This window comes from Myotis yumanensis, unplaced genomic scaffold (genome assembly GCF_028538775.1).
Source record: "Myotis yumanensis isolate MYYU_CA2020_CCGP unplaced genomic scaffold, mMyoYum1.0.hap1 SCAF_3, whole genome shotgun sequence".
Lineage (NCBI taxonomy): Eukaryota > Metazoa > Chordata > Mammalia > Chiroptera > Vespertilionidae > Myotis > Myotis yumanensis.
The window spans coordinates 158,819,604-158,847,053 of record NW_027223754.1 but is presented as its reverse complement, the minus strand read 5'-3'; the positions used below and the strand labels follow the sequence as shown (position 1 = coordinate 158,847,053).

General features: G+C 48.9%; 2 protein-coding genes and 1 pseudogene across 2 annotated transcripts; 2 read left to right on the top strand and 1 right to left on the bottom strand.

Moving 5' to 3' along the window:
- Positions 1–1,827: 1,827 nt before the first annotated feature.
- On the top strand, positions 1,828–5,802 carry LOC139007026 (elongation factor 1-alpha 1-like; annotated as a pseudogene).
- A 1,416-nt stretch (positions 5,803–7,218) lies between these two features.
- Positions 7,219–8,809, top strand: IL23A (interleukin 23 subunit alpha). Its single transcript, XM_070409993.1, has 4 exons — positions 7,219–7,403; positions 7,586–7,693; positions 8,161–8,307; positions 8,418–8,809. The coding sequence occupies exons 1-4, from the start codon at positions 7,233–7,235 to the stop codon at positions 8,577–8,579; spliced, it is 588 nt and encodes a 195-aa protein (XP_070266094.1). The 5' UTR covers positions 7,219–7,232; the 3' UTR covers positions 8,580–8,809.
- A 921-nt stretch (positions 8,810–9,730) lies between these two features.
- On the bottom strand, positions 9,731–26,996 carry STAT2 (signal transducer and activator of transcription 2). The gene is made up of 24 exons (XM_070409982.1): positions 26,935–26,996; positions 22,635–22,778; positions 22,321–22,474; positions 21,908–22,003; positions 21,645–21,734; positions 21,480–21,555; positions 20,950–21,035; positions 20,633–20,787; positions 17,282–17,440; positions 17,091–17,183; positions 16,815–16,874; positions 16,368–16,388; positions 16,048–16,141; positions 15,855–15,902; positions 15,694–15,777; positions 15,437–15,535; positions 15,202–15,337; positions 15,048–15,100; positions 14,829–14,923; positions 14,103–14,239; positions 13,744–13,926; positions 13,495–13,552; positions 11,606–11,916; positions 9,731–11,324 (listed from the first exon to the last, which is right to left on the bottom strand). The coding sequence occupies exons 2-24, from the start codon at positions 22,763–22,765 to the stop codon at positions 11,185–11,187; spliced, it is 2,559 nt and encodes an 852-aa protein (XP_070266083.1). The 5' UTR covers positions 22,766–22,778; positions 26,935–26,996; the 3' UTR covers positions 9,731–11,184.
- Between the last annotated feature and the right edge of the window lie 454 nt (positions 26,997–27,450).

The window sequence follows — 27,450 nt, the reverse complement described above, 5'->3', positions numbered from 1 at the left end:
CCGAAGGCGTCCGTCCGAAACTCCGTCTGTGTCCGACCTTCCCAGGGAGCGGGACCCTCAGCTAGCAAATTCCCCGTTTCTTGGACGGACATTATCCCTCAGCGGGGCGTGAGCCCAAGCAAATTGAGACATTTGCCTTCCCCAAACTTTTTTTTTTAAATGTCTTAATTGATTTTTTTTAGAGAGAGAGGAAGGGAAAAGGAGATAGAAACATCCATGAGAAAGAACATCAACCAGCTGCCTCCTGCAGGGATCCAGCGGGCGGCCCAGGCATGTGCCCTGACAATCAAACCGGCAACCTCTAGTGTACGGGACGATGCTCACCCACTGAGCCACACGGGCTGGGCACCCCCCCCCCCCCCCCCCCCATTCCCCAGGCATGTTTATTAAAGCTGGAGACATTGAAACAAGGACCGGCCTAGGATAGAAAGAGCAACAGGAGGGAGCCCAAGTGGGCTGTTTGGGCTCTAAAAACGTTATGAGAAAGAAGCGAGCAAACGCGGTGCTGCTGTCAGCTCCCTGGACAGTCAGTGGAAAGGGGCCCGAGGCGACGGGTTCAGGGAGTTAGACCACTAGCCTCGGAAGAGCTGCGCCCTGGTTGTAGGTCTGGTGGAGACGCTTAGGGTTTACGAGAAAGAATTCACTGGGGAGACTGGAAGGAACCACCCCACCCCACCCCACACACACACCTTCCCAAAACTCTTACAGATTTAGTATCAACAGTTCTTCCAAGGGATTCTTGGGGCCTTACTCTGAGGTTTAACTGCTTTGAAATGGATCCAGGTTGTGCGATGTCTCCAAGGCACATTAGCTCAATTTTTATTTATAGGGTGTCCCCCCAAAATGTATACACACATTTTGAATAAAGGCAGTGTTTATTAAAATACATTTCTTTTTTTGTTGTTGTTTTTTGTTTTTTATTGATTTCAGAGAGGAAGGGAGAGGGGGAGAGAGAGAGAAACATCTATGATGAGAGAGTCACTAATTGGTTGCCTTTTGCTCACCCCACACTGAGGATGGAGCCTGAGCATGTGCCCTGACCGGAGTCGATCGAACTGTGACCTGGTTCATAGCTTGATGGCTTAAAATACATTTCATTTACAAATTGAGCTATCGGCTGTTAAAGTGTGTGTACATTTTTTGGGACACCCTACATATGTGTATACATAAATATATATTAATCCTTACCCAAGGATATGCTTTTATTTTAAAGAGAGAGGATGGGAGTGAGAGAGAAACATTGATGTGAGAGAGAAACATCAATTTGTTGCCTTTTATATTCGCCCCAACCGGGATCAAACCTGCAACCTTTTGGTGCACATGTTGACGCTCCAACCAACTGAGCCACCTGGCCAGGGCTAGCTCAGTTTTTGTTTGCTTGCTTATGTTTTTATTTATTTTAGAGAGAGGAGGGGAGAGATAGAAACATCAATGAGAGAGAATCATTGATCGGTTGCCTCCTGCATCTCCCCTACCAGGGATCAAGCCTGAAACCCGTGCATGTGCCCTGACTGGGAATCAAACTGTGACCTCCTGGTTCATGGGTTGACACTCAACCATTGAGGGCAGGGCCTAACTCAATTTTTAAAGGCCACATAGAGGGCCTCTTCGGTGGAAGGAATTCCTCACAGAGAATAGTTCTAAAACATTTCTCTCCCTCACTTTGGCTGGTATGTTCAGTGATTAGAACATTGGCTGGATTCCCGGTCAAGGGTACCTGGGTTGCAGGTTCGAATGGGGCACCTACAGGAGGTGTCTCTCTCACATCGATATTGCTCTTTCTTTCTCTCTTTCTCTTTCTCCCTCCCTCCCTTCCTTCTACTTCCTCTGAAAAATCATTGGAAAAAATATCCTTGGGTGAGGATTAACAACAATAACAAAAACAAACAAGCCCTAGCTGTTTTTGCTCAGTGAATAGAATGTCCGCCCACGGACTGAAGGGTTCCAGGTTCGATTCTGGCCAAGGGCACGTACCTAGGTTGCAGACTCAATCCTTGGCCCTGGTAGGGGTACAGGCAAGAGGCAACCAATTGATGTGTCTCTCTCACATCGATGTTTCTCTCTCTGTCTCTCCCCCTCCCTTCCACTCTCTTTAAAAATAAATGGATCTTTTTTCCCAACGGGTTTGCCGCCAGAACACAGGTGACACGAAAACAACCATTAACTCAAATCCAAGATGGGAAAGGAAAAGATTCACATCTACATCACCGTCATTGGACATGTAGATTCCGGCAAGTCTACCACCACTGGCCATCTGATGTACACATGTGGTGGGATTGACAAAAGAACCATTGAGAAATATGAGGAGGATGCTCAGATGGGGAAGGGCTCCTTCAAGTATGCCTGGGTCTTGGATAAACTGAAAGCTGAATGTGAGTGAGGTGTCACCATTGATATTTCCCTGTGGAAATTCAAGACCAGCAAGTGTTATGACCATCATTGATGCCCCAGGGCACAGAGACTTCATAAAAAAGCATGATTACAGGCACATCTCAGGCTGCCTGTGCTGTCCTGATTGTTGCTGCTGGTGTTGGTGAATTTGAAGCAGGCATCTCCAAGAATGGGCAGACCCGTGAGCACGCCCTTCTGGCCTACACACTGGGTGTGAAACAGCTGATTGCTGGTGTTAACAAAATGGATTCCACTGAGCCACCCGACAGCCAGAAAAGATACGAGGGAATTGTTAAAGAAGATTGGCTACAACCCTGACACAGTAGCATTTGTGCCGATTTCTGGTTGGAATGGTGACAACATGCTGGAGCCAAGTGCTAATGTGCCTTGGTTCAAGGGATGGAAGGTCACCCGTAAAGATGGTAATGCCAGTGGAACCACACTGCTTGAAGCTCGGGATTGCATACTGCCACCAACTCATCCAACTGACAAGCCCCTGCGTCTGCCCCTCCAGGATGTCTTCAAAATTGGTGGCATTGGTACAGTCCCTGTGGGCCGAGTGGAGACTGGTGTTCTCAAGCCCGGCATGGTGGTCACCTTTGCTCCAGTCAACGTTACAACTGAAGTGAAGTCTGTTGAAATGCACCATGAAGCCATGAGTGAAACTCTTCCTGGGGACCATGTGGGCTTCCACGTCAAGAACGTGTCTGTCAAAGATGTTCGCCGTGGCCATGTGGCTGGTGACAGCAAAAATGACCCACCAATGGAAGCAGCTGGCTTCCAGCTCAGGTGATCATCCTGAACCACCCAGGCCAGATCAGTGCTGGACGGGCACACCGCTCACATTGCTTGCAGATTTGCTGAGCCGAAGGAGAAGATTGGTTGTCGTTCTGGGAAAAAGCTGGAAGATGGCCCCAAGTTTTTGAAATCTGGTGATGCCGCCATCGTTGATATGATTCCTGGCAAGCCCAGGTGTGTTGAGAGCTCCTCTGACTACCCTCCTCTGGGCCGTTTCGCTGTTCGTGACATGAGACAGACAGTTGCTGCGGGTGTCATCAAAGCCGTGGCCGAGAAGGCAGCTGGAGCTGGCAAAGTCACCAGGTCGGCCCAGAAGCTCAGAAGGTAAATGAATATTATCCCCCACACCTGCCACCCGTCTCACTCGGTGGTGGAAGAACTCTCAGAACTGTGTGTCTCCGTCGGCCACTTGGGTTTAATAGTAAAAGGCTGGTGAGTGGTTACAATGCATCATAAAAGCTTCAGAAGGAAAGGGGGATGTTCTGTGGGCCATTTGGTTCTTTTGTGTGTGGCAGTTTCTAAGTTATTTGTTTTTAAAATCAGTACTTTTTCATGGGAACCACATGACCAAAAATCTGTCACAGAATTTTGAGACCCATTAAAATAACAAAGTTTAATGAGAAACCTGTGTGTTCTTTTGGTTATACTACGTAGGTAAAAGACTTCAGAGTTGCCCATGACTTATTTCCAGTGTTATATCTGCGGATACATTACAATTGGATAGATAGTTCTGGGTGGGAACTTTGGTGTTCTCCCTCCCCGCCCCCACTTTGTCTTAAAGGGAGGAATCACCTGTCTCTTCAGGGTAAAAGCTGTGGGAAAGGGGGGATCTGTTGGTGTAACACTACATAGGTTAGGCCAGGTAAGCAAAGAGTAACTTTGTGTTGTAAGCTAGTTTCTAAAGGCCAAATTCTGTAAAGTCCAGGTGTTACATATAAAATTTTGTAGTTACACTGATATTGAGTAAATTTGTGGGTATGTCAGATTTTAGTTTCCCAGTTTTACTGGAATGTGACTCACATTTACAAATGCTGAGGTAGTTTAAGAACCTAATGTGAGGCTTAAATAGTATTGAGCACTGTCTTGCTGCAGTTAATTGTATACAAATTCTAGGAAAAATAAATGATGCTGGAAGTTGAAAAAAAAAATCAATGGAAAAATATCCTCAGGTGAGGATTAACAAAAATAAATAAATAAAATCTTTTTAAAAATCCCCAAAACACCATTTTTCTCCTTTGATAAAGGCTGGTACAGAGACCCCATAATTTAGACTTCCAGGACTCAGCATGGTCCTAGACTCAGAGAAAAATACCTTAACGCAGTGACACGTGACCTGTTATACAGGTATCAGCATGAAAGTGTTGTCAGGCCGAGAACCGAATTGTTTGAGATGGGAGATGTTCAAGAAAGTTGTTCAGTCCTAGCAAGTTTGGCTCAGTGGATAGAGCATGGGACTGTGGACTGGAAGGTCCCGGGTTCGATTCTGGTCAAAGGGCACATGCCCAGATTGTGGGCTCGATCCCCAGTAGGGGGCGTGCAGGAGGTAGCTGATCAATGATTCTCTCTCATCATTGATGTTTTTATCTCCCTCTCCCTCTCCCTCTCTGAAATTAATAAAAGAAAAAAAAGTTGTTCAAGAAAGTCAAGATTGAAGATGTTAGAGAAAGTTTGTTCTCCAACGTCTCCTATCTTGAACAAATTGGTTCTCAACCAAGTTGTTCATGGAAAAAATATCTTGGTTGTTGAACAAAACTTCGGTTCTCCCCACCACCACCCCCCAATCCCTTCATGCTGATCCTTGTATGATCAGTCACGTGTCTCAGGAGAGAATGCTCAGGTCTGAGTCAGTTTACTGCTAAACCTCGAGTTAACATCTCAGGAAATTGTGCTGTGAATATTTTCTTTCTTTTTTTGTTTTTAGGGGTCTGGAACGGATTAATTCAACTTACATGATTTCTAAAGGGAAAAATGATTTGGATTTTTAACAAATTGCTTCTTGAACAGCCTTCCAGAATGAATTTGAGAACCGAGGTTCCACTGCACTCGGCATAAAGTGAGAGGTGATATACAGGGTGGGGCAAAAGTAGGTGTGCAGTTTTAAGTACACAAAGACAGTGTAATCTTGTATTATTTATTAATTATTGTGTCAGTTTTCCATGTGAACCACTGTAAACCTACTTTTGCCCCACCCTGTATATTAGCTATCATTATTAACTACCCGGGGAACTTCAACTGGATTTGGAGCCTGGTCATCCAACTGGAAAGGCCTACTTAGGCGTGTCTTGTGAATGTGATTTGCATAACAGTTAAAGCCCTGCTGACGTCAAGGACTCTTTGAAGCTCCAGGTCAGATCTAGTCCCGGAAGTAGTTCCTGCCACACAACCGTCCCACAATTGCCCCACCAACCTTGCTTCCTACCCAACTCCCAAAGCACCAGGAAGTGAAACAGAGCAGCAGAACCCATGCCTCCAGCTCAACCCTTGCCCTTGTCATCTCCTCCCCCAGAGTTCCACTTCCTCCTCCTCCTTTTCACCTTTCACCTCCTATCTTGTAGGGCTCTCAGGATGGGAATCAGAGGTGGAAACATCATAGGACAACTTACATTAAAGTGAGGTGAGTTCCACTGCCATCACCAATTTCCTTGTTCTGTGAATATCCGCTGTATGTGGGGAGCGGCAGACCATTTCTCACTCAAACTGAGATAACATCTCTGATGCTGAACGTGTTTTATCCAAAGGATGGATTTACCAGAGAGTCATATTTGAATCAGAAGTTTCACTGGGCAGTTTTGACTAATTCTAAGGGAGACCTCTGTCCAGGGTAAGTTTCTCAGAGAAAAAAGGATCAACCTCTGGGGGAGGCTTTGGGAGCCATCAGTGTGGTCACCCATGGCCTCATTCTGACATCCAAATTGTCCTGGGATCCTCCACTTAGGGTGGGGGCAGCCCCACATTTGGACCACCCTCCGCTCCCACGCCTAACCTCACACTCTTAGTTGTTTCACTGATGTTGCATCAGGGAGGGTGATGAAATCGGTGTCAGCGGATTTTACCCATGGATGCAACAGGCTGAAGGACTGGCCAGGGTCACTGAACTGTGCACCTTCAGCTACCCAGAACTCCTAGACTTCTTAGCCGTGGTGGAGGGGCTGGAATATCTGAGCTGGACTTCTAGCCCTTGCTTACACTGGTGCCTCAAAAGAACCATCACTTGCATCCCACAGGGCCCATGACCCTTTGGGCCACTAAGGTTGAAGAATCAGATGGTTCTGAGCAACAATTCCCTCCCTCCAACAGTCCTCCTACCCTCCACAGTGAGGCCTGAAGTGCGGGAGCCGTAACACTTTATATAGCAGTATGTGGCTGCCCAGTTCTCAAAGTGCCTTCATGTCCCTTCTCTCCCAGGGAGAACGACACCGTTACCAATGAAGAAAAAGAAGCCCTCTTATCTTCAGAGGGTATCTGGTGGGAACTAAACTTCATTGCCATTTTATTGGGAAATAAATGAATGTTTATGTTTTGATTTTTCCTTAGGCAAGGGGAGGTAAGGACATTAGGTGGTGGTGGGGGGTAGTTTTGAGAGGCAGAAAGATGAGGAAAAGGTTAAACAGGAAGGAATTTGAGACTAGATTCATTTAAATATTCATTACTCCACCCCACCCCTTCTGGAGCCATTTCAATTCCTGGAGAGCATTACACATATGTCCTATCCCAGGCCTCCAGCCACAGCAACCGCACGAGTCATTTCCCCTGGAGCTGAGGCTGCTTACCTGGGCTCCCCACAGCGGGGATGATGCCGGGAGGGGAATCCCACCTGCTGTGAGTCACCTGCTAGTATAAAGGGCGGGTGTTACAATGCAGGGACCTTAAAAAGGGACTCAGACAAGGAGAGAAAAATAAGGGAAGCAGTGGAGAACCTCAGCGAACAAAGGAAGCCAAACCAGAGACGCACAGAACAGAGAGAATCAGGCTCTGAACAGGGGGAAGTGGGCAGAGATTCCACAAGGACTGGTGCAAGGCCGCCAGATCTGAGAAGCACCAAGATGCTGGGGAGCAGAGCTGTGCTGCTGCTGGTGCTGCTGCTGCTGCCATGCTGGACCGCTCAGGGCCGGGCCGGGCCCAGAGGCAGCAGCCCTGCCTGGGCTCGGTGCCAGCAGCTCTCACAGAGACTCTGCGCACTGGCCTGGAGTGCGCACCCGCCGACGGGACATGTGGTGAGTGGCACCCTCCGGGCCTAAGCAGGAGCCCCTCCACGCTCTCCAAGGCTGCAGGACGTGGGGGACTCTGCGGCCTGGGTGGGAGCTGGAGGACAGGGAAGTGGGGCTCCTGGGAGAGCCACGGGCCTGAGTCCACATGGGTGTGAAAGTGCTTACTGGATGCTTCTGCTCCATTCCAGGATCTACCAAGAGAAGTGGGAGAAGAGGAAGATGAGACGACAAATGATGTTCCCCACATCCAGTGTGAGGACGGCTGTGACCCCCAAGGACTCCGGGACAACAGCCAGGTGCTAACATGAGGCTGGGCCACAAGGAAGGGCATGGAGACATATCTGGGCGCCACGGTGAATTAGTAAAAGTCACATCTGTCCTTGTCCATTCAGGCTGCGGTGACAACATACCGTGGACTGGGCAGTTTATAGAGGACAGAAATCTCTCCACAGTCTGGAGGCTGTGACAAAGTCACTGGGTCCACACCCACGGGGATTAGGGTAGCAGCATGGTTGGGCGAGGGCCCTCTTCCAGATCGTACCTCAGAAGTGGCTAGGCAGCGCCCTGGGTCTCTTTTATAAACTCCAGTGCCGTTCCTGAGGGCTCCATCCTCATGACATACTCACCTCCAACCTCCTAATACCATCACATTAGGGGTTAGGATCTTAACGGCTAGGTCTGGGAAAGGCGAAGAACTGGAGGGTCTTTGGGGAACGGACTAGGGAGAGGGTCTCAGTTCTCCTTCACTGCTTTTTCTTCCCAGTCTTGCTTGCAAAGGATCCACCAGGGCCTGGTTTTCTACGAGAAGCTGCTGGGCTCAGACATTTTCACAGGGGAGCCTTCCCTGCTCCCCGATGGCCCTGTGAGCCAGCTTCACGCCTCTCTGCTGGGTCTCAGGCAACTCTTGCAGGTATGCGTTAGGGGCTGGAGCATGGCCGCTTGTCGTCTCTGGCAGACGAGGGTGGTGGTGGGGGTGATGAAGGACCTCGAATCCTCTCATTGTGTCCTGTGTCCTTTCAGACTGAGGGGCACCATTGGGCGACTGAGCAGACTCCAAGCCTCAGTCCCAGCCAACCATGGCAGCGGCTCCTTCTCCGCCCTAAGATCCTTCGCAGCCTCCAGGCCTTTGTGGCTGTGGTTGCCCGGGTCTTTGCCCACGGAGCAGCAACCCTGAGCCCCTAAAGCCGACAGCTTAAGGATGGCCTCCAGATCTTCATGGCTAAGATGAACCTATCGGCTGAGGCACCTGTGAGCCAACAAGTGACTCAGTCATTAATTCTAATGCGACCTGCATGTGTTGAAAAAATTACCAATACTGGCAGATTTATGATGCTGACCTAGGACATGTTGAGTATTTATTAGAGGGGAAGGGAAAATTTGGGATTATTTATTCTATTGGCAGCAGTTTGAGGGGGAGGATTATTTATTATATTTATATTGACTTATTTACTGTTTTCAATAAACTTATTTATATGGATATTTAAGTCTAATTTCTTAGGTTTGGTTGGGGAAAAGAAAACAAATGAAAAAACAGGGATGAGGGACTATAATATGCAACCTTCTTCTACTCTGGGGCTATGGTGGAAAGGGTATTTCCTTTTGACCCCCTGGTGTATAGAGTAACTGGGATCTTTTTGGTCTTAATCCCTGCGTGGCTAAGCAAGATGAAAGGGATGACAAGGGGACGAGATTAGGAAACGGGACACCTCTCTTGCTCCCTGACCCAGTGCCTCCTTCCCTGCTTTCTTGGCTAAGAGTGTATTTAGCCAAAGATGGGGATCCCGATCACTGCAGGATCCAAAGTCAGAGCTGTTTGAGCAGAAAGGACATTCCAGGAAGATAAAGGTAAATCCCCAAACTAATGGGATTCTCCCTCAATGGATATCTGTGGGCCCCTTCAGAAGGGAGTTTGCTTACCCCGAGGGAGTTAAACTACCTTTGAAAGGAAGTATGGAAATGTTCTAGTGATTATTTCTCTTCCTTTCTCCATCTTCACAATATCCACAAGACACATGGGAGTCAGACAGACCCAGGTTTAAAATTTGGCTTTGGCACCAACCTGCTGAGGAACAAAGGGCTAATTCTATAACGAACACCCCCTCCCTTACACACACTCATATACAGCTTACTTCCCCCTGGAAGAATCTATGGGTCAGGAAAGGTTGCTCCAAACAGGGAGGAAAGAAGAAGAAACATGACAAGAGGGGCGTACTGGGGTGGGTGGAAGACATGACATACTTTGCTGACCTTGACTCTCCATGGCCTATTGGTGTTTTCAAGAACATTCGTCTTTGTGAGAAGGGAAATAAAGAAGATCAAAGAGGAAACGTTTCTAGGTCAGCACAACGTTTATTAGCCACTTCTGCTCAGATGGGACTCTTTCTCAATAGTACTGTTCCTCTAACACACTGTTTTCAACCAGTGTCCCCCAAATTTTTTAAACATACAATACCTAACTTTATTCAGGAGCACTGACCTCTTTCTCCTTAGACTGTCAAATAAAAAAATAACAACCACCAACACAATAGCATCCTGTATGAATGAATCAAAATTACACCTATTTTTCTGTCAGATCGGCCAAAAACTTTTTTTTTGGTGTGCTGCAAAATTTTAGTAATTAGTTTCTATGTGCTATGAGATGAGAAAGGTTGAAGGCCGCTGCTCTCACATACCAGGCAGGAAATAGCCGTGTGCAGAAGGCCTCACTTTCATTTGCACCTCAGGTTTACTAGAAGCACATCTTAGAGCAAAGGCAGTTGTCCCGGGGTTTCCTGGGAATGGCTAAGGTGGGAGGTTGTCCAGAGCTCATGAAAAACCTTCAAGGTCCTAAGTTCCAGGAATTTGATCTCTGCCCAGGTCCATGCCCAAGGAATAGAAAGTCTTTTCAGGTAAACAATATATTGCACACAAGAAAGGGATGACATCGTAATAGAGAAATATCTAAGACCCAGGGCTTCTCTTCCTCTGTAAACATACCAATCTATACTATAAAAAGCAGTTCCTGAGTTCCCAGCTAGCGAACATCCCTGGTCTCCTAAGCATTGGGAAAGTGGAGTCTAGGCAGCATTAGTTATTGTGCAAAGCTTCACAGGCACATTAGGCTGGTAGGATCGGTTTCCAGGGGAGGAATGGCTGTGGCCACTGCTAAAGGCTCCAGGTCCTGCCCTGCCTTTAGCAGTGGCTCTAACTCCAGGCCCAGCCCTGGCTCTGGTGTGTGTGTGTGTGTGGGGCGGGGGGCGGGGTCCGAGGGAGATCGGTAAGAAGAGGAGGTCTACCTCCTACTTCCTCTTCGGAGGGAAGCTTCCCAGTGTGGCTGAGGCAGAAAGCTCTCAGTCCCTGTAGGAAAAGAGGAAATTTAGGACAAGAGTGAGGGGAGGAAGGAAGGAGGTCATCCTGGGCATGAGGGAGAAATGGAGTCCTGCCATGTGTCAGTTCCCCACTGAGGGCCAACGCTAGTGGGCGCCAGGTTAGTCTTACCAGCTATTAAAAAGTTGAAATTCTTCCATACTGGAAAGGAGTGACTTCTCTGAGCCCTCCAAGTACCTCCTAACTGTCCTGGCCTGTTCCTAAAACCGCTGCCCCTCCCAGCACAGCAGGCAGCCTCCAGGATCCTAGTTAGAGCCATGGCCAACATCTGTTCTGGTTCACATGTCCCTCTCACTTCAAATCAGGCCGTTAACCCAGCTTAGGAGAGGCACATGCCTGATTTCCCATCCTGGGAGAGCAACACCACGATGCGGGGATTATATGGGGTAAAAGATACGGGAAGAACAGAGGAAACATAGTCCTAGTAGTCAGGAGTCAAGGGCCCATCCATGAAGAAATGGCTCGGGTGGAAGTTGTATGCCTCATCCACGGTGTTCTGGCCAGCTAACAGTGGGTCTCCGTTTGGCATGATTTCTTCAATCTTCATGTTGTTTCTGAAGACTGGGTAGTCCAGAGAAAGACGTGAGGTCCTGATCTTAGGTAAGGAGTTCCCAACCCAGCAAGGACAGTGAGGGAGATGGTAGCAGAGGCCTGGGCAGGGCCTGAGGGGGCACTTAGGTAGGGCAGGGGTTGGTGTGTCCATTTCCTAGTAAAAGGGACACAAGGGAAATGAGCCTCCTCTCCCAGGAGGAGCTTAGACCGGGGCGTTTTCTGTAATGGGTGAGAGAGGGGAGTTGGGGAAGGGGAGGCATCCCTTTCCCCAGCCCCATCTCATCACTTACTTTCCATCTCCTCAGTGTTCAAGTGTCTCAGATCATGGGGCAAATCTGGCTCTGGCTCTGGCTCTGGCACGGGCTGTGAAACAGGCTCTAGAAGAGGCTCCAGCTTCAGTTCTGGTCCCAGGTCCAGTGTGGGCTCCAGCTCCAGCTCGGGCTCCAGTGGCGGCCCCAGATCCAGCCCTGCCTTTAGCAGTGGCTCCAACTCCAGGTCTAGTCCTAGCTCTGGCCCTGGTGCTAGGCCTGGGGGCAGGTCTAATGGCTCTACTTCTGGCTCCAGATTAGGCTCCAGCGGTTGTTGCAGCTCATCCACCTGTCTGGGTACGCCAATACAGACAAAGGGGAGTACGTAGCAGTTTAGGTGAGGTTGGAACGGTAGAGCAAGCAGAGACGACTTCTCTAGTCTAAGAAGGTAAAGGAGCAGAGGGCTTAAGAGCACAGGCTTTGCTCTGCCCTGGCCAGGTAACTCGGTTAGAGCGTCCTCCCGATATGCCAAGGCTGCAGGTTCAATCCCTGATCGGGGCATATACAAGAGTCAACCAGTGAATGCATAAATAAGTGGAACAACTAATCCATATTTCTCTGTTTTGTTTTTTTTTCTTCTTTTTCTCTCCTGTCCTAGCTCTCTCTAAAATTAATTACAAACAAAGGACACAGGCTTTGCAGAGTCTGAATCCTATCAATCAGGCTTACCAGAGTTTGAATCCTATCATTTACTAGCTGGGTGACCTTAGGCGAGTTAACACTTGGAGTGGGGGAAACGAGTTAAGTCGGCTCGCGTGAATTGCGTGTACTCCGCGGGAGCCGTCTTAACTCGGTTCATATAGATTTGCGGTGGAGTGCGGGAAACGTGTAAACTCGGGCCGATTGTAACTGCGTATTACCAAATATTTGTTTGTTTGCCGTTCACAAAGATACCTACCTGCGTATGCGAACCGTTTCATACCCATTGGGGTAATAGGTATCATAAAAATCCCTGATTTTGTGCGGGAAACCTAAATAATTGCCCGCGCCATCTTATATTTTGGCGGGAAATTCACCCCACACCGGAGTGTTAACTAACTTCTCTGAGCCTCAGATTTATCATCTGTAAAATGGGAACAACAATACCTAATAATATTTGAGGGGCAGGAGGCTGGTTAAAAGCAGGGCTTTGGAATCTGACAGACCTGGATCATTTCGTAGCCATGGACCTCGAGCATGCCACTTCACTATGCTAAACCCGTTTCCTCCGCTGGCGACAGTAATAAGTGTCTGCCTCACAGGACTTTTATGGAAATTCAATAAGTGAGAAAATGAGCACCAAGTTTTAGCCCAGTGCCTTGTATATAGTAAACTTTCATTAAGTATTCCTGTTCCTATTACCTACTCATATGGATTCTCATAATGATTAATTTTTAAAAAATATATGTTTATTGATTTCAGAGAGGAAGGGAGAGGAAGAGAGAGATAGAAACATCAGTAATGAGAGGGAATCATTGACTGGCTGCCTCCTGCACATTGGACCGAGCCCACAACCCAGGCATGTGCCCTTGACTGGAATTGAACCCGGGACCCTTCGGTCTGCAGGCTGATGCTCTATCCACTGAGCCAAACTGGCTAGGGCAGGATTAACTTTTAAAAAATGTTATAAAAGTATCTAGTACCATGTTTGGCATCAATCAGATGTCCATTCACATCAGGGCTTATGACTACTATTATCAGGGAACCTCTGCGGAGACAGCTGAAGGATGGCAGCAGGAAAATAGAGAAGAGAGAGAGTAGAAGAGCAGGGAAAACCTAGAGGACTGGAGAGCGCGGCGCGGAGGCGAGAAGGCCAGGGAGACTGGACGTGGACAGGCTGGTTGACCATGTCAGCCCAAGGGTGGGGGGATGGCGCAGGGTCCCCATCTCACCTGTTAGAGACCACGATGAGCTTCCGTGTCAGGTACTTCCTTTGCTCCTCGAGGTTAACTGTCGGGGACGCACACAAGAGGCGGGGAGGTTAGTGATGAGATGCAGGCCGATGTCCTGACAGTCACATCTCCTTACTAACTAGCAGTGTCCCACGGACAAACCCCTGAACTTCTCTGCATGTTGGTACGGAAGGCACTGGCCTTGCGGATGCCTGCGGTCTCCCAGTGAAGTCAGTCAGCGACTCTCACCTTTGTCCTCGTAGTAGCACCCGAAAGCTTCATCCCGGGGGGTGCGGGGGTAGAGGAAGCGCAGTGGGTTCTCGGGTACGTTCTCCTCGGTGAGCAGCTGGTAGTGCCGGATGATTTTGGTCAGCGGGAGCGACTGCAGCACCTCCCTGGTGAAGGGCTTCACAGAGTGGATGAGCACCTTATCTGGACAGTGGATAGTGGAACAGGCAGGCTTGAGAGAGGAGGCTGGGCCTGGGAGCTCCACTCTGCCTGCCCACCCGCGGACCTGCTGAGGGGTTCGGGACGGAGCCGGGGAAGCCGAGCACAGGCCGTGGGGCAGGAAGGAGGGGCTGTGGGAGCAGCAGGGCGGAGCAGCTGACCATCATCCTGGTGTTCCACCCAGGAGCAGGTAATGCCGCCTTCGGATGTCTCGCTGAAGCGCAGCAGGAAGGTACCAGAGACGGTCTTCTTCAGCAACCTGCGCTCCTGGCTCCGGCTCACAAACCCCATGATGCGCCTGGAGCAGAGGAAGCAGCTGAGCGGCCCTCCTGCCTCCCTGCTTCCGTGGGGAGGGAGAGGGCGCCAGCTTTCTGCCCTGGCGCTGCCACTACGAACTGTTCCACTGTGGCCATGTCACTTCGCTTCACTGACAACATCCACCTCCAGGGCTGGAAGAGGTGAGGACTCAGGGAGGCCATACCAATGAAAAACACCTTGTAAAAGGCAGTGTGCCGTGCACATGGGCAGGCAGTGTTGGGGGAAGAGCACAGGCTTGGGGTCAGACAGGCCCGGCTTTGAATCCTGACTCAGCCCCTTTACTTTCTCTAAGCCTTCGTTTCCTCACCGGACATGAGGGGGCAACACCCCCCACTCAGCATGGCTGTCAGGTTACAGGAGAGAATTCATGAAGGCACCCAGCAGGCTCTGGATCACAATAGCTGCTTGACAAACACCGGCTCTAACTGTTATTGCAAAGGTGAGGGCGTGTGACCTTGGCCCAGTTTTTGCTCTCTCTCCCGATTTGCCACATGAGGGCGCACAGAGCCCACTCAAGCCTAGAGAGGCAGCGGGGGGTCTAGGGAGAGGGAGGCTGACCAAGGTCTTACCCATCATTCCAGAGATCCTTCAGGTGCTCATGTACCAGGTCCAGAATTTTGTCTAACCATGTCCAGAAGGGTAGCTTTCCAGGCGGGCTCTCTCGCTGAAGGAGGAGTGGAAAAGCAGGGAGATATGGAGTGGCCCTCGGGGTGGGGAAGGAGCGATGGGGGCGGGGCGGGGTTTGGATTGGGGCTATAGGGTCTGGCTGCCCAGGAGGAGGGTGTTACCTTAGTGAAGTCGGCCCAGGACAACAGCGCACCCTCATTCCCCGAGTTCTGTCCTGTGGACAGAAAGCCCGTTAGCTGATGGGAGGAGGCAAGGCCAGGCCTCCTGGGGTGGAGAGGACAGAGGGCCGGGGCTGACAGGAAAGGAGGTCCGTACCAAACAGCTTGTCCTTCAGCATGCTCAGCTGGTCCTGGTCGAGGCCTCGGCCAACGTAGGAGGAGAACTGCCAACTGAGGGCAGGGCCCAGTAAGGTCCAGGGGGCCTTGGGGGGGCTGGAGAAGAACTGCTGGTTCTGCAGGTACGGGAAGAGGGCAGGTGGCTCAGAGCAGCACCCTCACACCAAGCTGCCACCCCTCCTCACCGCCCTTCTCCTGTTGGCCCCACCTCCTACCTGAGGGTTTGAGCTGAGCAGATTGAACCAGAGAATGGAGGCCCAGGCGATGGAGAGTTGATTCATGTTAGAAATAATCACCACAGGGAGGGTGTCTGCCTGGGAGAAGACAGGAGTCACAGCGTAGGCTGTGAGGATTCTAGCTGCAGACCTTCGGGCGGGGCCAGGGGCAATATTTCACCTGAGAGGCTTCTGTTAACCCCTCCTGTGCCCTCCCCCAAACCTGCTTCAGCTCGCCCGCCTCCGTTTTCACTCACTTTCAGTTCCTGCTTCAGTCCCTGGTAGGTGTATCTGACCGTGAAGCTGATGATGTGCAGTTCCTCGGTCACACCCAGCAGACCCTGGGACAGCCACAGCCGTGAGCAGAGGGCCCTGGGGCATGTCCCTCCTGCCCCCCAGCCCTCTGTCCAGGCCTCACCTTACTGCTGCCCTTTCCTGAACCACCCGAGCGTTGCTCCAACAGAGTCTGTGAATTGAGGGGAAGGAGAGAGAATGCCAGAGGAGGGACCCAGCAGCCCTGGAACCCGTTTTGCCCACAAGACTTCCCAAGGCCTGGGCACTTGCCCCCGCCTCTTCCATTGGATTAGAAACAGAAGCTACTAGCCTCTTACCAGATAGCCGAAGTCCCAGATTAAGCCCTGACTCTGCCCTTTCTCGGGGGTCAAAGTTTTCTGGGTTGAGGTCAGAATGTTGAACTTCCGGAAGCTATTCCAGGAGGAAGAAAACATATGAAGGAAAGGAACAGAGTTATTCTAAAATTCAGCAGGAAGTCAACAAAAGCTCCATTTCATTTCAGACCTCTCCATCTCCCTCTGCATATGTGCCACCCAAATCAGCCTTCTCCTGTCTGTGCCCCCCTCAGGGCTGCCACATGTGGTTGCGCAGCTCACGCAATGCACAAAGGTTTGCAGCTTTTTTGTCAGGTACCTACCCTTGTGATTGAGGAGGATTCCTGAAAAGAAATAAAATAAAATAAAGTCACTGGGAAGCAAAACAGCATAGACATTAGGAATGTGGTCTTTGGGATCAGACAGACCTAAGTTCAAACCCAAATCTGCAGCTCACTAGTTATGTGGCCTTCAAGACACATCATCTCACTGAGCTTGTTTTCTTGTCTGAATGGTGCACTGATAACAGCTAACGCATAGGGTTTCTAGACTATTAAGTGAGTATTTGACAAGCTGCATGTCACATAGCAGGGGCTCAACAAAAGGGATGAATTGTTATTTCTATGAGGTAGGAATGGAGGGGGGAAGAACACAGCCCCAGAGCCTTCGGGAAAAGGAGGTGTCTCCTCTGGCCACCCCCCCACCCCCACCCCCCGTCAGCCCACATCCTGGCCCCTCTTTGGTCCCACCTTTCACCTGCTCCAACTTACTTGTCAATAAAGACTTCTGCAGTCAGTGACTCGCTGCCTTCCTGGAGCCTCACCAGCAGCCTGGGGAGGAGAGAGGTGGATGGAGAAAGTGGTCAACCTCAACTTCCGAATAGACCAGATGTTTGGAAAAGATAAGGGAAGAGATTAGAAGAGGTAGATTGATTGGGGGGCGGGGGGAGAGAAGGAACAGCCAAGAGTGGGAAGATCTTTAAAGCCAGAAAGCGAACAGTGCCAGTTCTGGAAAAAGGAATCAGGAATGAATTCTGAAATGCCCACCTTGTTCGGACAGTGAACTTGCTCCCAGTCCTGAGGATGAGGGGTCGATGGGGAGTCTGAGGCATGCAAGGCTGGGTTTCTACCACAAAGGCTCTGGGAAGAGAGAAGTTGAGAGACTGTATAGCTCAGCATCTGTAACAATGGCTCCCCTGTCCCTCCCCTCCCTAGAGGTCCCTCCATGGCCTCTAAACCTGTGGAGCAGATGTTGTAGCAATTCTGTGACCTGGGCCTCCTGCTGGTCCACCCCTGTGATCAGAGGGTCATTCTCATAGCTAACCAGTTGACTCAAGTCCTTCAGTTCCTTCAGCAGCTGCCGCAGATGAAACATTAGCTTTGCTCCATCTGTGAACCTGAGTGGTAGAACCCAAGGGAGAGAGAATCCATGAGTTTCCTGGAGCCCCCAAACAGGCTCTAAGAGCTCCCCTTTAACTATGTGGAGAATTAAAACTGATTGGGACAAAAAAAAAGAAAAGAATCGAGGAAGCACTGACTATCCAACATGATTCATAATCCAAGAAATGAAAATCAAAGCCACTTTCACATTAAAATTGGTAAAAGGGGAACATAATAAAGCTAACTTTCATATGATGCTTGATATATACTTCTATATTGACTCCTATAGTTTACTGACTCCATAAAAAACTAATAATAGGCAATGTAGTGACAGGAAAACAATCATATACTATATATAAGCAAACAAATTGGGATAGTAGTTTGAAACTATTTTTTAAAAAGCCTCAAAAAGTGTGCATACATTTTATAGTATTCCATTTCTAAGATATATCCTAAGAAAATAATCAGACAAATGGACAAAGATAAATGTAACAGGAGATTCATAGCTTTGTTATTTGTCATAGAAAATTAGAACCATTTGGTTATTAGGTATATAAATTATGGCATATACATGTAATGAAATACTATGCAATCATTAAATATAATGATATAGGCTCAAATATTTAACATGGAAAAATGTCCACAAATATTAAATTTTAAAAAAATTACAAGATAGTATAGATATGATTTGACTTCTGCTTAAAATATATGTATTTTTGTGTATAGGCGTAGGGGAAATCTGCAAAAAGTATGCAAAAGCATAAACAGAGGGTACCTACCTCTGCATGATTATATTAAACAGATGGTTGATTTCTTTCTTTTCTCTTTTATTTTTTAAATTATTATTATTATGTTTAATATGTTTTTACTGATTTCAGAGAGGGAGGGAGAGAGAGAAAGGTAGAAACAGCAATGATGAGAGAGAATCATTGATTGGCTGCCTCTTGCATGCCCCCCCACTGGGGACTGAGCCCACAACCTGGGCATATGCCCTGACCAGGAATTGAACCGGTGACCTCCTGGTTCCTGGGTTGGTGCTTAACTGCTGAGTCATACCCGGCCAGGCATTCTTTACTCTTTTATACTGTTTGAAATTTTTTCAATTGGTATACACTGTATTTGTAATCAGAGAAAGCAATACCTTTTTATTTAAAAAAAATGAAACAAGACAAGCTCTCATTCCTGGGAGCATGCTGGCTCCTTTTCCTTAGCCATCTTCTTTCCCCTCAGGCACACATCTCCTAAACTCTAAGGAACCCCACAAGACTTGCAACCAGGGAGCAACAGGCCGTGGTAGCTCATCCATGGCTAACCCCTGAACCTGTCCTCAAGGCCCCCTTTTCTCTGACTCTCCAGTGAGCTGACAGCAGCCCTGCCTTCGCTCACTTCTTTCCCATAACGTTTCTAGAGCCAAAGCAGCCCTGCCTAGGCTCTCTCCTGTTGCTTCTTCTAGCCTAGGCCCTTCCTTGTTTCCCTGTCCCCAGATTTAATAAATATACTCTTGCCCTAGCCAGTTTGGCTCAGTGGATAGAGCATCGGCCTGCAGATTGAAGAGTCATGGGTTTGATTCAGGTCAAGGGCATGTACCTCAGTTGCAGGCTCAATACCCGGCCTCAGGTGTGGGAGACAACCCACTGATATGTCTCTCTCACATTGATGTTCCTTTTTGTCTCTCCCTCTCCCACTCTCCTAAAAAAAAAATCAATGGAAAAATATCCTCAGGTGAGGATTGACAAAAACAAAACCAAACCCACAAACAAATAAATGTACTACTAAGATAAAAAATCTTTTTTAAAAAATACAATGAGTGCTAGCTGGTTTGGCTCAGTGGCCTATGGACTGGGAGGTCCCGGGTTCAATTCCAGTCTAGGGCACATGCCCGGGTTGTGGGCTCCATCCCAGTAGTGGGCGTGCAGGAGGCAGCTAATCAATGATTCCCTCTCTTCATTGATGTTTTTATCTCTCTCTCCCTCTCCCTTCCTCTCTGAAATCATTTTTAAAAAATCTTTCTCTAGAAAGATATTTTTAAAAAATGAATTGAGCCAGGCCAATGTGGCTCAGTTGGTTGAGCATTATCCCATGCATCAGGAGGTCTCCAGTTTGATTCCTGGTCAGGGCACAGGCCCAGGTTGCAGGCTTGATCTCCAGTGTGGGGTGTACAGGAGGCAGCTGATCAATGATTCTCTCTCATCATTGATGTTTCTATCTCTCTCTCCTTTTCCCTTCTTCTCTGAAATAAATTTTAAAAATTAATATGAAATAAGAAGTTTACTAGAAAAATAGCAACAAATTAAAAACAACCTAAATGTCCAAAAAGAATAGTTCATTAATTAAATTATGTTACCTCCATATAGAGAACAATAATGCAGCCATTGAAAGTAACATCCTATATAATAAAGGGCTAATTAGACCGAACAGCAGAATGACCATCTGGACATCCTTCCAGATGACCGTCCAGACAAAGCCGGGATTGAGAGGGCCGGCTGAGGCTGCAAGGTGCTGCGAGGGAAACCCGGGTCCCAAGTGCCAGAGGGAAGCCAGTGCCAGCAGCTGGGAGAAGGAAGGCCTACTCTAGCATGAATTTCGTGCATCGGGCCTCTAGTGGGTAAATATTATAATATACTGCTAAGTTAAACAAGAAGAAAAACAAGCCTACATGTCTCAAAATAGTATGAATGGTATGATTCAATTTTTTAAAAATATATTTTTTATTGATTTCAGAGAGGAAGGGAGGAGAGAGAGAGAGAAAGATCAATGATGAGAGAGAATCATTGATTGGCTGCCTCCTGCATGCCCCACACTGGGGATTAAGCCTGTAACCCAGGCATGTGCCCCTGACCAGGATCAAACCTGGGACCCTTCAGTCTGTAGGCTGACACTCTTCAAATGAGCCAAACTGGCTAGGGCTCAATTTTTGTTTAATAATGTTACAGTAGCTACATCTGGGTAGTAATGTAATAAGTAATTTTCTCTTTTTTTGCATTATATTTACACAAACAATAGTAGTATATTTCCCAGGTGATTAAAAATGAAGGGCTCTGGGTATCGAGAATGAAGAGCAGAGTACAGTTGTAGTCAGATAAGGGAGCTGGGATCGTTCTGGAGAGCAGAGAGTAGGGAAGCAATACCGTATACAGGACATTACAAAGCACAGGGCGGTGGCTAGGACTAGGGCTGGGTGAGCCTGAGGGCGGGGAGGTGCCTCTCACCACTTCTCTAGCTGGAGAAGTTCCAACCCTCCGTCTGGGGGGGCTCCAATGCAGGTTTTCTGCTGCTGCACTTTCCACTGCTCCAAATTGGGTAGCAGTAGCTCAATTAGGGTAGTTAATCGGCCTAGCAGTCCTCTGGAGGCATCCAGCACCTCCTAAGAAAGACATAAGTGAGTGTGGAGCACCTCTCACCATCATCCTCCACCATCCAACTGGGGATAAAGGGACAAAAAGCCAAGGCGAAGAGGCCAAGGCTCCCAGGTCCCGCGTCTTCCCCAGCCCCCTGTTGCCCACGCCCTCTGTTCTTTGCCTCCCACCTTTCTCCTTCTGTCCAGTTCATTGAGAGTTGCCTGCAGAATCTGCTGCTGTCTGGTCTGATGGGGGTCCAAAGAAGATGTCCTCACTGGATGGCAGGAGCAGGAAGTGAGACAAGTGCTCAGACCTAGGGCTCCTTCCCCTCATCTTCCTGACCTAGACCTCGGTCAGGGTCGGGAAGGGGGAATGCTGACGGGAGAGGCAGGGGAACCAAAGCAAAGCACGGATCCCTCTGGGCCCTCAGGCGAATTCTCAGTGATCATGTTGAAACGGAAGCCTACTCTACCTACCAAGGTAGTTTCCCATGCAACTCCTGCAGCATTCACTACTGTCCCTCAGCCACACCTCCAGCCCAACCCCCACAACAAACCCTGGCACTCGTAGCTTTGCCTGGCAGCAGAACTATAACTATAGCTAGTGAGGTGTAGCCAAAGGTGATCACTTTTTACTGGGGCTTTTCCCTTCTGCTCTCTCCTCCCCTCGGCCTTCCAGCAGGAACCTGGCCTTCTCTCACCCCTCAATGTCTTCCTACCTGGGGCCTGAGTCTTGTATCGGAAGAGGAAGACATCCTGCAGGTCTTTCAGTTGGCTGATGGACTTCACCAGCTTCTGTAGAGGGGAGGAGACCAGGTGAGGCTGCTTCTGTGGGAGGAGGCAGGCTGATCCTGCCCACCCTGACTCTTGCCACATCTACCAACCTCCATCATAGCCTTCAATTCCAGGATCCGGGATTCAATAGCATGTTGCTGGCTCTGCACAGGTGCTTCGAGGGCTGGCTCTTCTTGCTCCTGAAATAAGAGGCTCTGAGCACATTCAACTCTGACCTTTTATCCCTAAAATCCAGTCCTGAAATTATATGACAGGCTATTTGGGGATCTTATTCCAAGACAAATTTCCTGAGTCCTTTCCATGGTCCCTCTCCACTCCACGGGCTTCCATATCATCAGCAAACTGCTCTCACCACTTGAGCCCTCTGAGCCTGCATCAGAATTCTCTTTTCTTCCAGAAGGAGATTAAAGATCATCTCAGCCAATTGGATAGGGCCCCGGGGTAAGGCCTGCAGGAGGCAAAGAGAGAACATTGATCCCATTCAACTGCCTTCAGTGAACATTCCCATCCGTGATGCAATACTTCCCCTCCTTCAGGGCCCCTAGCCCTTCCCTTTCTCACCACAGGTCCACAAACCCTGGTCTCTTCCCAACAGCTTCATCTAAACACTGACCTTCTCTCTGCCAGCGATCCCCTAAATCCAGACTCTGTTCCACTCTCCCCAGGGCTGCCCCTGTCCCTTTGCACCTTCGGGTCCTGTTCTATACCCAAAACCGTACTCTACAGCTCCCATTCCCACTTTGTTATTGCCACTCCTTCAAGTACCTGAATGTCCTGACAGAATTTTCGCAGGTTATGCTGTAACAACAAGCACTCGGGGTCCTGGCTGCAGCGGGCACGCGCATAGTTTAGTTGGTCCACGAAGTGGAAGCACAGCATATTAGCCTGGGAATTATCATTGCCCAGCGCAGCTTCCTGCCTGGAGACCAGGAATGACAAAGGTTAGTATCTCCGCAGGGTTGCTACTATCTTCAGGCCTTCTAACCCATCCTGTCCTTGGTGTCTGCAGGATCCTAGGGGCTCAGAAAAAAGAACCCATTTTCCTCATTCCCCACCACCCAGCTTTCTGAGAGCCTCACCAGTTCTGGTCTTCAATCCAAACAGCCAAGTGCTGTCGAATGTCCACCGGTAGGAGGTTATTTGTGTAGAGCTGGTGCAGCTGATCCTGAAATTGGCTGTCGAGATTCTGCAGCATCTCCCACTGCGCCATTTGGGATCTGAGTCTGAAGGATTTAGGTTCCCAATTGTAAAGTTTGCTGGACTAAATCACCCACAGTGTCATGATACTTTATTATTACATATTAAAAATGTCTTTAATTATACAGGTAAGAAAAAAAAAGGGGGTGTCTATTGATTTCAGAAAGGAAGAGATGGGGATAGAGACATAGACCCCACTCCCAATCTTGGTCTCTTCCCCTCCTCCCCAGAAACCAATATTATTAGGTTGGTACATATTCTTCCAGGGAGTACCATTTAAGAGCTCCTTTTTGTTTTAATGGTAGTTTTCAAACACACACTGAAATAGAGTGAATAGTACAAGGATTGTCAATGTACCAATCCTTCATCTTCAACAAACATTAATGACGTTTCTACCATTTGTAAAATCTATCTCTCCCAATACATCTATCTGTATAAAAGACTAAGTGATCATTATGACCAGTCAACTGCTCGACTGGTCAACCAGTCGCTATGATGATGCACTGACTACCAGGAGGCAGACACTCAAAGCAGGAGCTGCCCCCTGGTGGTCAGTATGCTCCCACAGCCAACCTCCCATGGCCGGCCAATATCCCCCTGGCCAGCCAGCCCTGATCGGCCCTGATTACGGGCCAGGCTGAGGGTCCCCACCAGTGCACGAATTTGTGCACTGGGTTTCTAGTTTACTATAAATTTACTAGAGGCCCGGTGCACGAATTCATGCCCCAGTGGGGTCCCTTGGCTTGGCCTGCGGGGATCAGCCAAAACCGGCAGTCCTACATCCCTCAAGGGATGTAGTATTGCCGAAGTGGCAGGAGGCTGGGGAGGAGTATGAGCCCTGGCCGGGTGCTGCGTTGCTCCTGCTCATCCAGGCCCCACTGTGCCTGCCCGCTGCCACCACTGCTTGGTAGGCTCGCGCCACTCCGCTGCGGTCTCCACACACCTGTCCTAAGGCAATACTAGCGCGCGCTCGCCAGCCATGACCCCAGCGTTTGGCGCCCGTTGGTCAGCTGAGCAGTGCTCCTACTATGGGAGCGCACTGACCACCAGGGGGAAGCTCCTGCATTGAGCATCTGGCCCCTGGTCGTCAGTGCACATCATAGCTACTGGTCGAATGGTCAACTGGCTGCTTAGGCTTTTATATATATAGATATGTTTGTATTTGTTTATGCTAGAGCATTTAAAGATAGTGTGGGTCATAAGTATTTATTTCAGCATGATCCCTGCTTGCTCCAAAGCTTTATTAGGGGCTGAAACCTCCTTGGAGATAAAATCTATATGTATAAAAGACTGATATGCAAAGTGTCCTCTTGGGAGTTTGACAGGGAGACTGGAGTTCGATCGCTCGCTATGACATGCGCTGACCACCAAGGGGTGGTGCAGAATGAAGGAAGGCCCTGGCCGGTGGCTGGCGGCTGGGGAAGGAAGGCCCCAGCCGGCAGCCGGAAGGCCTTGATGGGTCCTGATTGTCCGCCAGGCCTAGGGACCCTACCCATGCATGAATTTTGTGCACCGGGCCGCTAGTATCCTATATAATAAAAGGCTAATATGCAAAATGACCGAACGGCGGAATGACCGGTCACTATGGCGCATACTGACCACCAGGGGGCAGACGCTCGATGCAGGATCTGCCCCCTAGTGGTCAGTATGCTCCAACAGGGGGAGCACCGCCCAGCCAGAAGCCGGGCTCATGGCAGGAGAGCGCAGCGGCGACTGTGGGAGCTAAGGCAGTGTGGGGAGCAGGCCTAAGCCGGCAGTTGGACACCCCCTGAGGGCTCCTGGACTGGGAGAGAGCGCAGGCTGGGCGGAGGGACCCCCCCCACACCTGAGTGCACTGGTCTTCTAGTACTCTGTAAACTGCTCTCCAAGTAGGAAGAAAGAGCTCCATTCTAGATGTTTAAAAGCTGTGCAAGGGGCCTGACCAGCGTGGCTCAGTGGTTGAGCATTGACCTATGGACCGGGAGGTCACGGTTGGATTCCCAGTCAGAGCATATGCCTGGGTTGTGGGCTCGATCCCCAGTGTGGGGTGTGCAGGAGGCAGCTGATCAACGATTCTCTCTCATCATTGATGTTTCTCTCTCTCCCTCCCTCCCTCTCCCTTCCTCTCTGACATCAATAAAAATATTTTAAAAAATAAAAAGAAAAGCTGTGCAAGAGGTCATTCAATCCCTAAGATTGTGTCACCTTTTATGATCTTTGTTGATCTCTGAGTCTTATGTGGGTTATCAAATTTGTCAGAAACTTAGAAACTTCATTCAAAACTGGTTTTTGCCTGTCATCAAGTAGACTAAGCAGAAAATCTTTCTCCCTAACTTGCCCCACCCACTGCCATCTGTCTGTTTAGGAAATGAAAACTTACTCTTGTTGCAACCTCAACCTTACAGAAAAGAACAAACATGCACATCTGTGGTCTAAACATGTCATATGATTTTATTACAAATGAAAGAAAAATTTTAGGGCGGGAGAAATTGTTTCCACCAGTATGAATAATTATGAGCTGCCTTTCTACATCTAGGAATTAGGAACAGGGGAAGGACAGGATTGGGCTGGGGCTCTTATTTTACACTTTAACCCTTTTAGTAATGCTTGACTTTTAAAACTATGTATACCTGTATTGCTTAAAAAAAAAAAAAGAAGAAGAGGCTCCAGTTCTCAAGGAACGAATTGCGAATTGGCTATTAAAAGAGTAACGCAGTATAAGAAACAACAGGAAAACAAACAAAAACAAAGAGGATAAAAGAGTATGGCAACAAGCAAACCCTGAGGTTTAAATATGAAAACAAACAAACCTTTTTAAAAAAAATCACCTATCTTGCCCTGACCGGTTTGGCTGAGTGGATAAAGCGTCAGCCTGCGGACTGAAAGGTCCCAGGTTCCATTCCGGTCAAGGGCATGTACCTTAGTTGCAGGCACATCCCCGGTAGGGGGCGTGCAGCAGGCAGCTGATCGTTGTTTCTGTCTCATTGATGTTTTTAACTCTCTATCCCTCTCCCTTCCTCTCTGTAAAAAATCAATAAAATATATTTTTTAAAAATCACCTATCTTTACTTATTTATTTTTAATCCTACCCGAGGATGTTTCTTTTTTAATATGTATATATATTTTTATGTGCCCTGACCAGGAATCCATCCGAGACCTCCAGGTTCATAGGTTGACCACTAAGACCTCCAGCCAGACTGGAGGATACTTTATTTTATTTTATTTTATTTATTTTATTGATTTCTGGAGGAAGGGAGAGGGAGAGAAAGACAGAAACATCAATGATGGGAGAGAACCAGACTGTCTACCTCTTGCACGCTCCCCACTGGGGACCGAGCCTGCAACCCAGACATGTACCCAGAATGGAACCTTCAGTCCGCAGGCAGACTCTCTATCCACTGAGCCAAACCGGCTAGGGCTGGGGGTGGCGGGTATGTCTTTACTGAGTTTTATAGAGAGGAAAGGCTAGAAAGAAACATTGACGCGAAGAAGAAACTTCCATTGGTTGCCTCCCACAGGCGTCCAACCAGGAATCCAACCTACAACCCAGGTATGAGCCCTTCGCCGGGAATCCTTCGGTGTGGGGGTGGACGTTCTAACCACTGAGAACACTGGCTAGGGCTTTATCTTCTAATTTTTTTAAAAATTGATTTTAGGAAGAGAGAAAGAGAAACATCAATGTTTGTTCCACTTAGGTATTCATTGGTTGCTTCTTGTATGTGCTGATTGGAGATGGAACCCGCAACCTTGGCGTATGGGGAGGACGCTCTAACAAACTGAGCAACCCGGCCAGGGCTGTATATTATACTTTAAACATAACAAATAAGGATGATAAATCGTATCTACCCTTAGACATTGACTTTTGTGGGGGTGTGTGTGGGGGAATGAGAATCAAAAGTATCACAAGCCAGAGGGAAAAGCGTTGGCAAGGCAGTAAACCAATGCAACAATGTTAAGTTCCGGGTCTTGGAGGTTGTAGGGGGGCTTGGGGGAGTGGAGGGGTGGGGGCTACAGTTGGGGACCTAGACCCGACAAGATGGGGGTGACCAGGTTGCAGCAGATGACTGACAGCGCCTATTTCACCGGGTCATAGCTCCGTGACAGCGCCTATTTCACCGGGTCATAGCTCCCGGGCCAGGCGCACTTCCCAGGGGTAACTCGCGCCTCCACCCCCAATTCCCGCGCGCCCTTCGGGGTCCGTACCTGGTGGGGGTCTCAGCCCCGCTCCCGCCTGTGGCTCTGGTCGAGGCTTCCTTTCCCCACCCGGAGCTCCGCACCAGCGCCTCCCGCCCCTCAGGCCCCAGGCTGTGAGTTCATTGGCTCCGCCGCAGCTCCTCCCTCTCCGCGGGGCGGGACCAGCGGAGCGGAAGCCACACCTCCAGTCCCAGCGATTGGTGGGAAAACCTCCAGTAAGCCCCGCCCCCTATCTGCGGAGGGAGGGGTCCAATTAATGGAATAGCCTTGGGCTCAAACTGCTGATTTCCGAGAACCCGCTCGGCGGAGAAGGAAATGAGACCAGCTCGCGACCGTGGAAGCGCTTAGGGCTCCATAAGAAGGGGTGGGACCGGAATTTCAACATTTTGGGATCGGAAGGGGAGGGCTGAAGTAATAACAAAATAACTATTTACTGATGGTACTGTGCTAAAAGCTTTAGGTTCATTGTTCCTTTTTTAAATTTCCACAAACTCCATAGAACTGAAAATCGTTATCCCCCTCTTT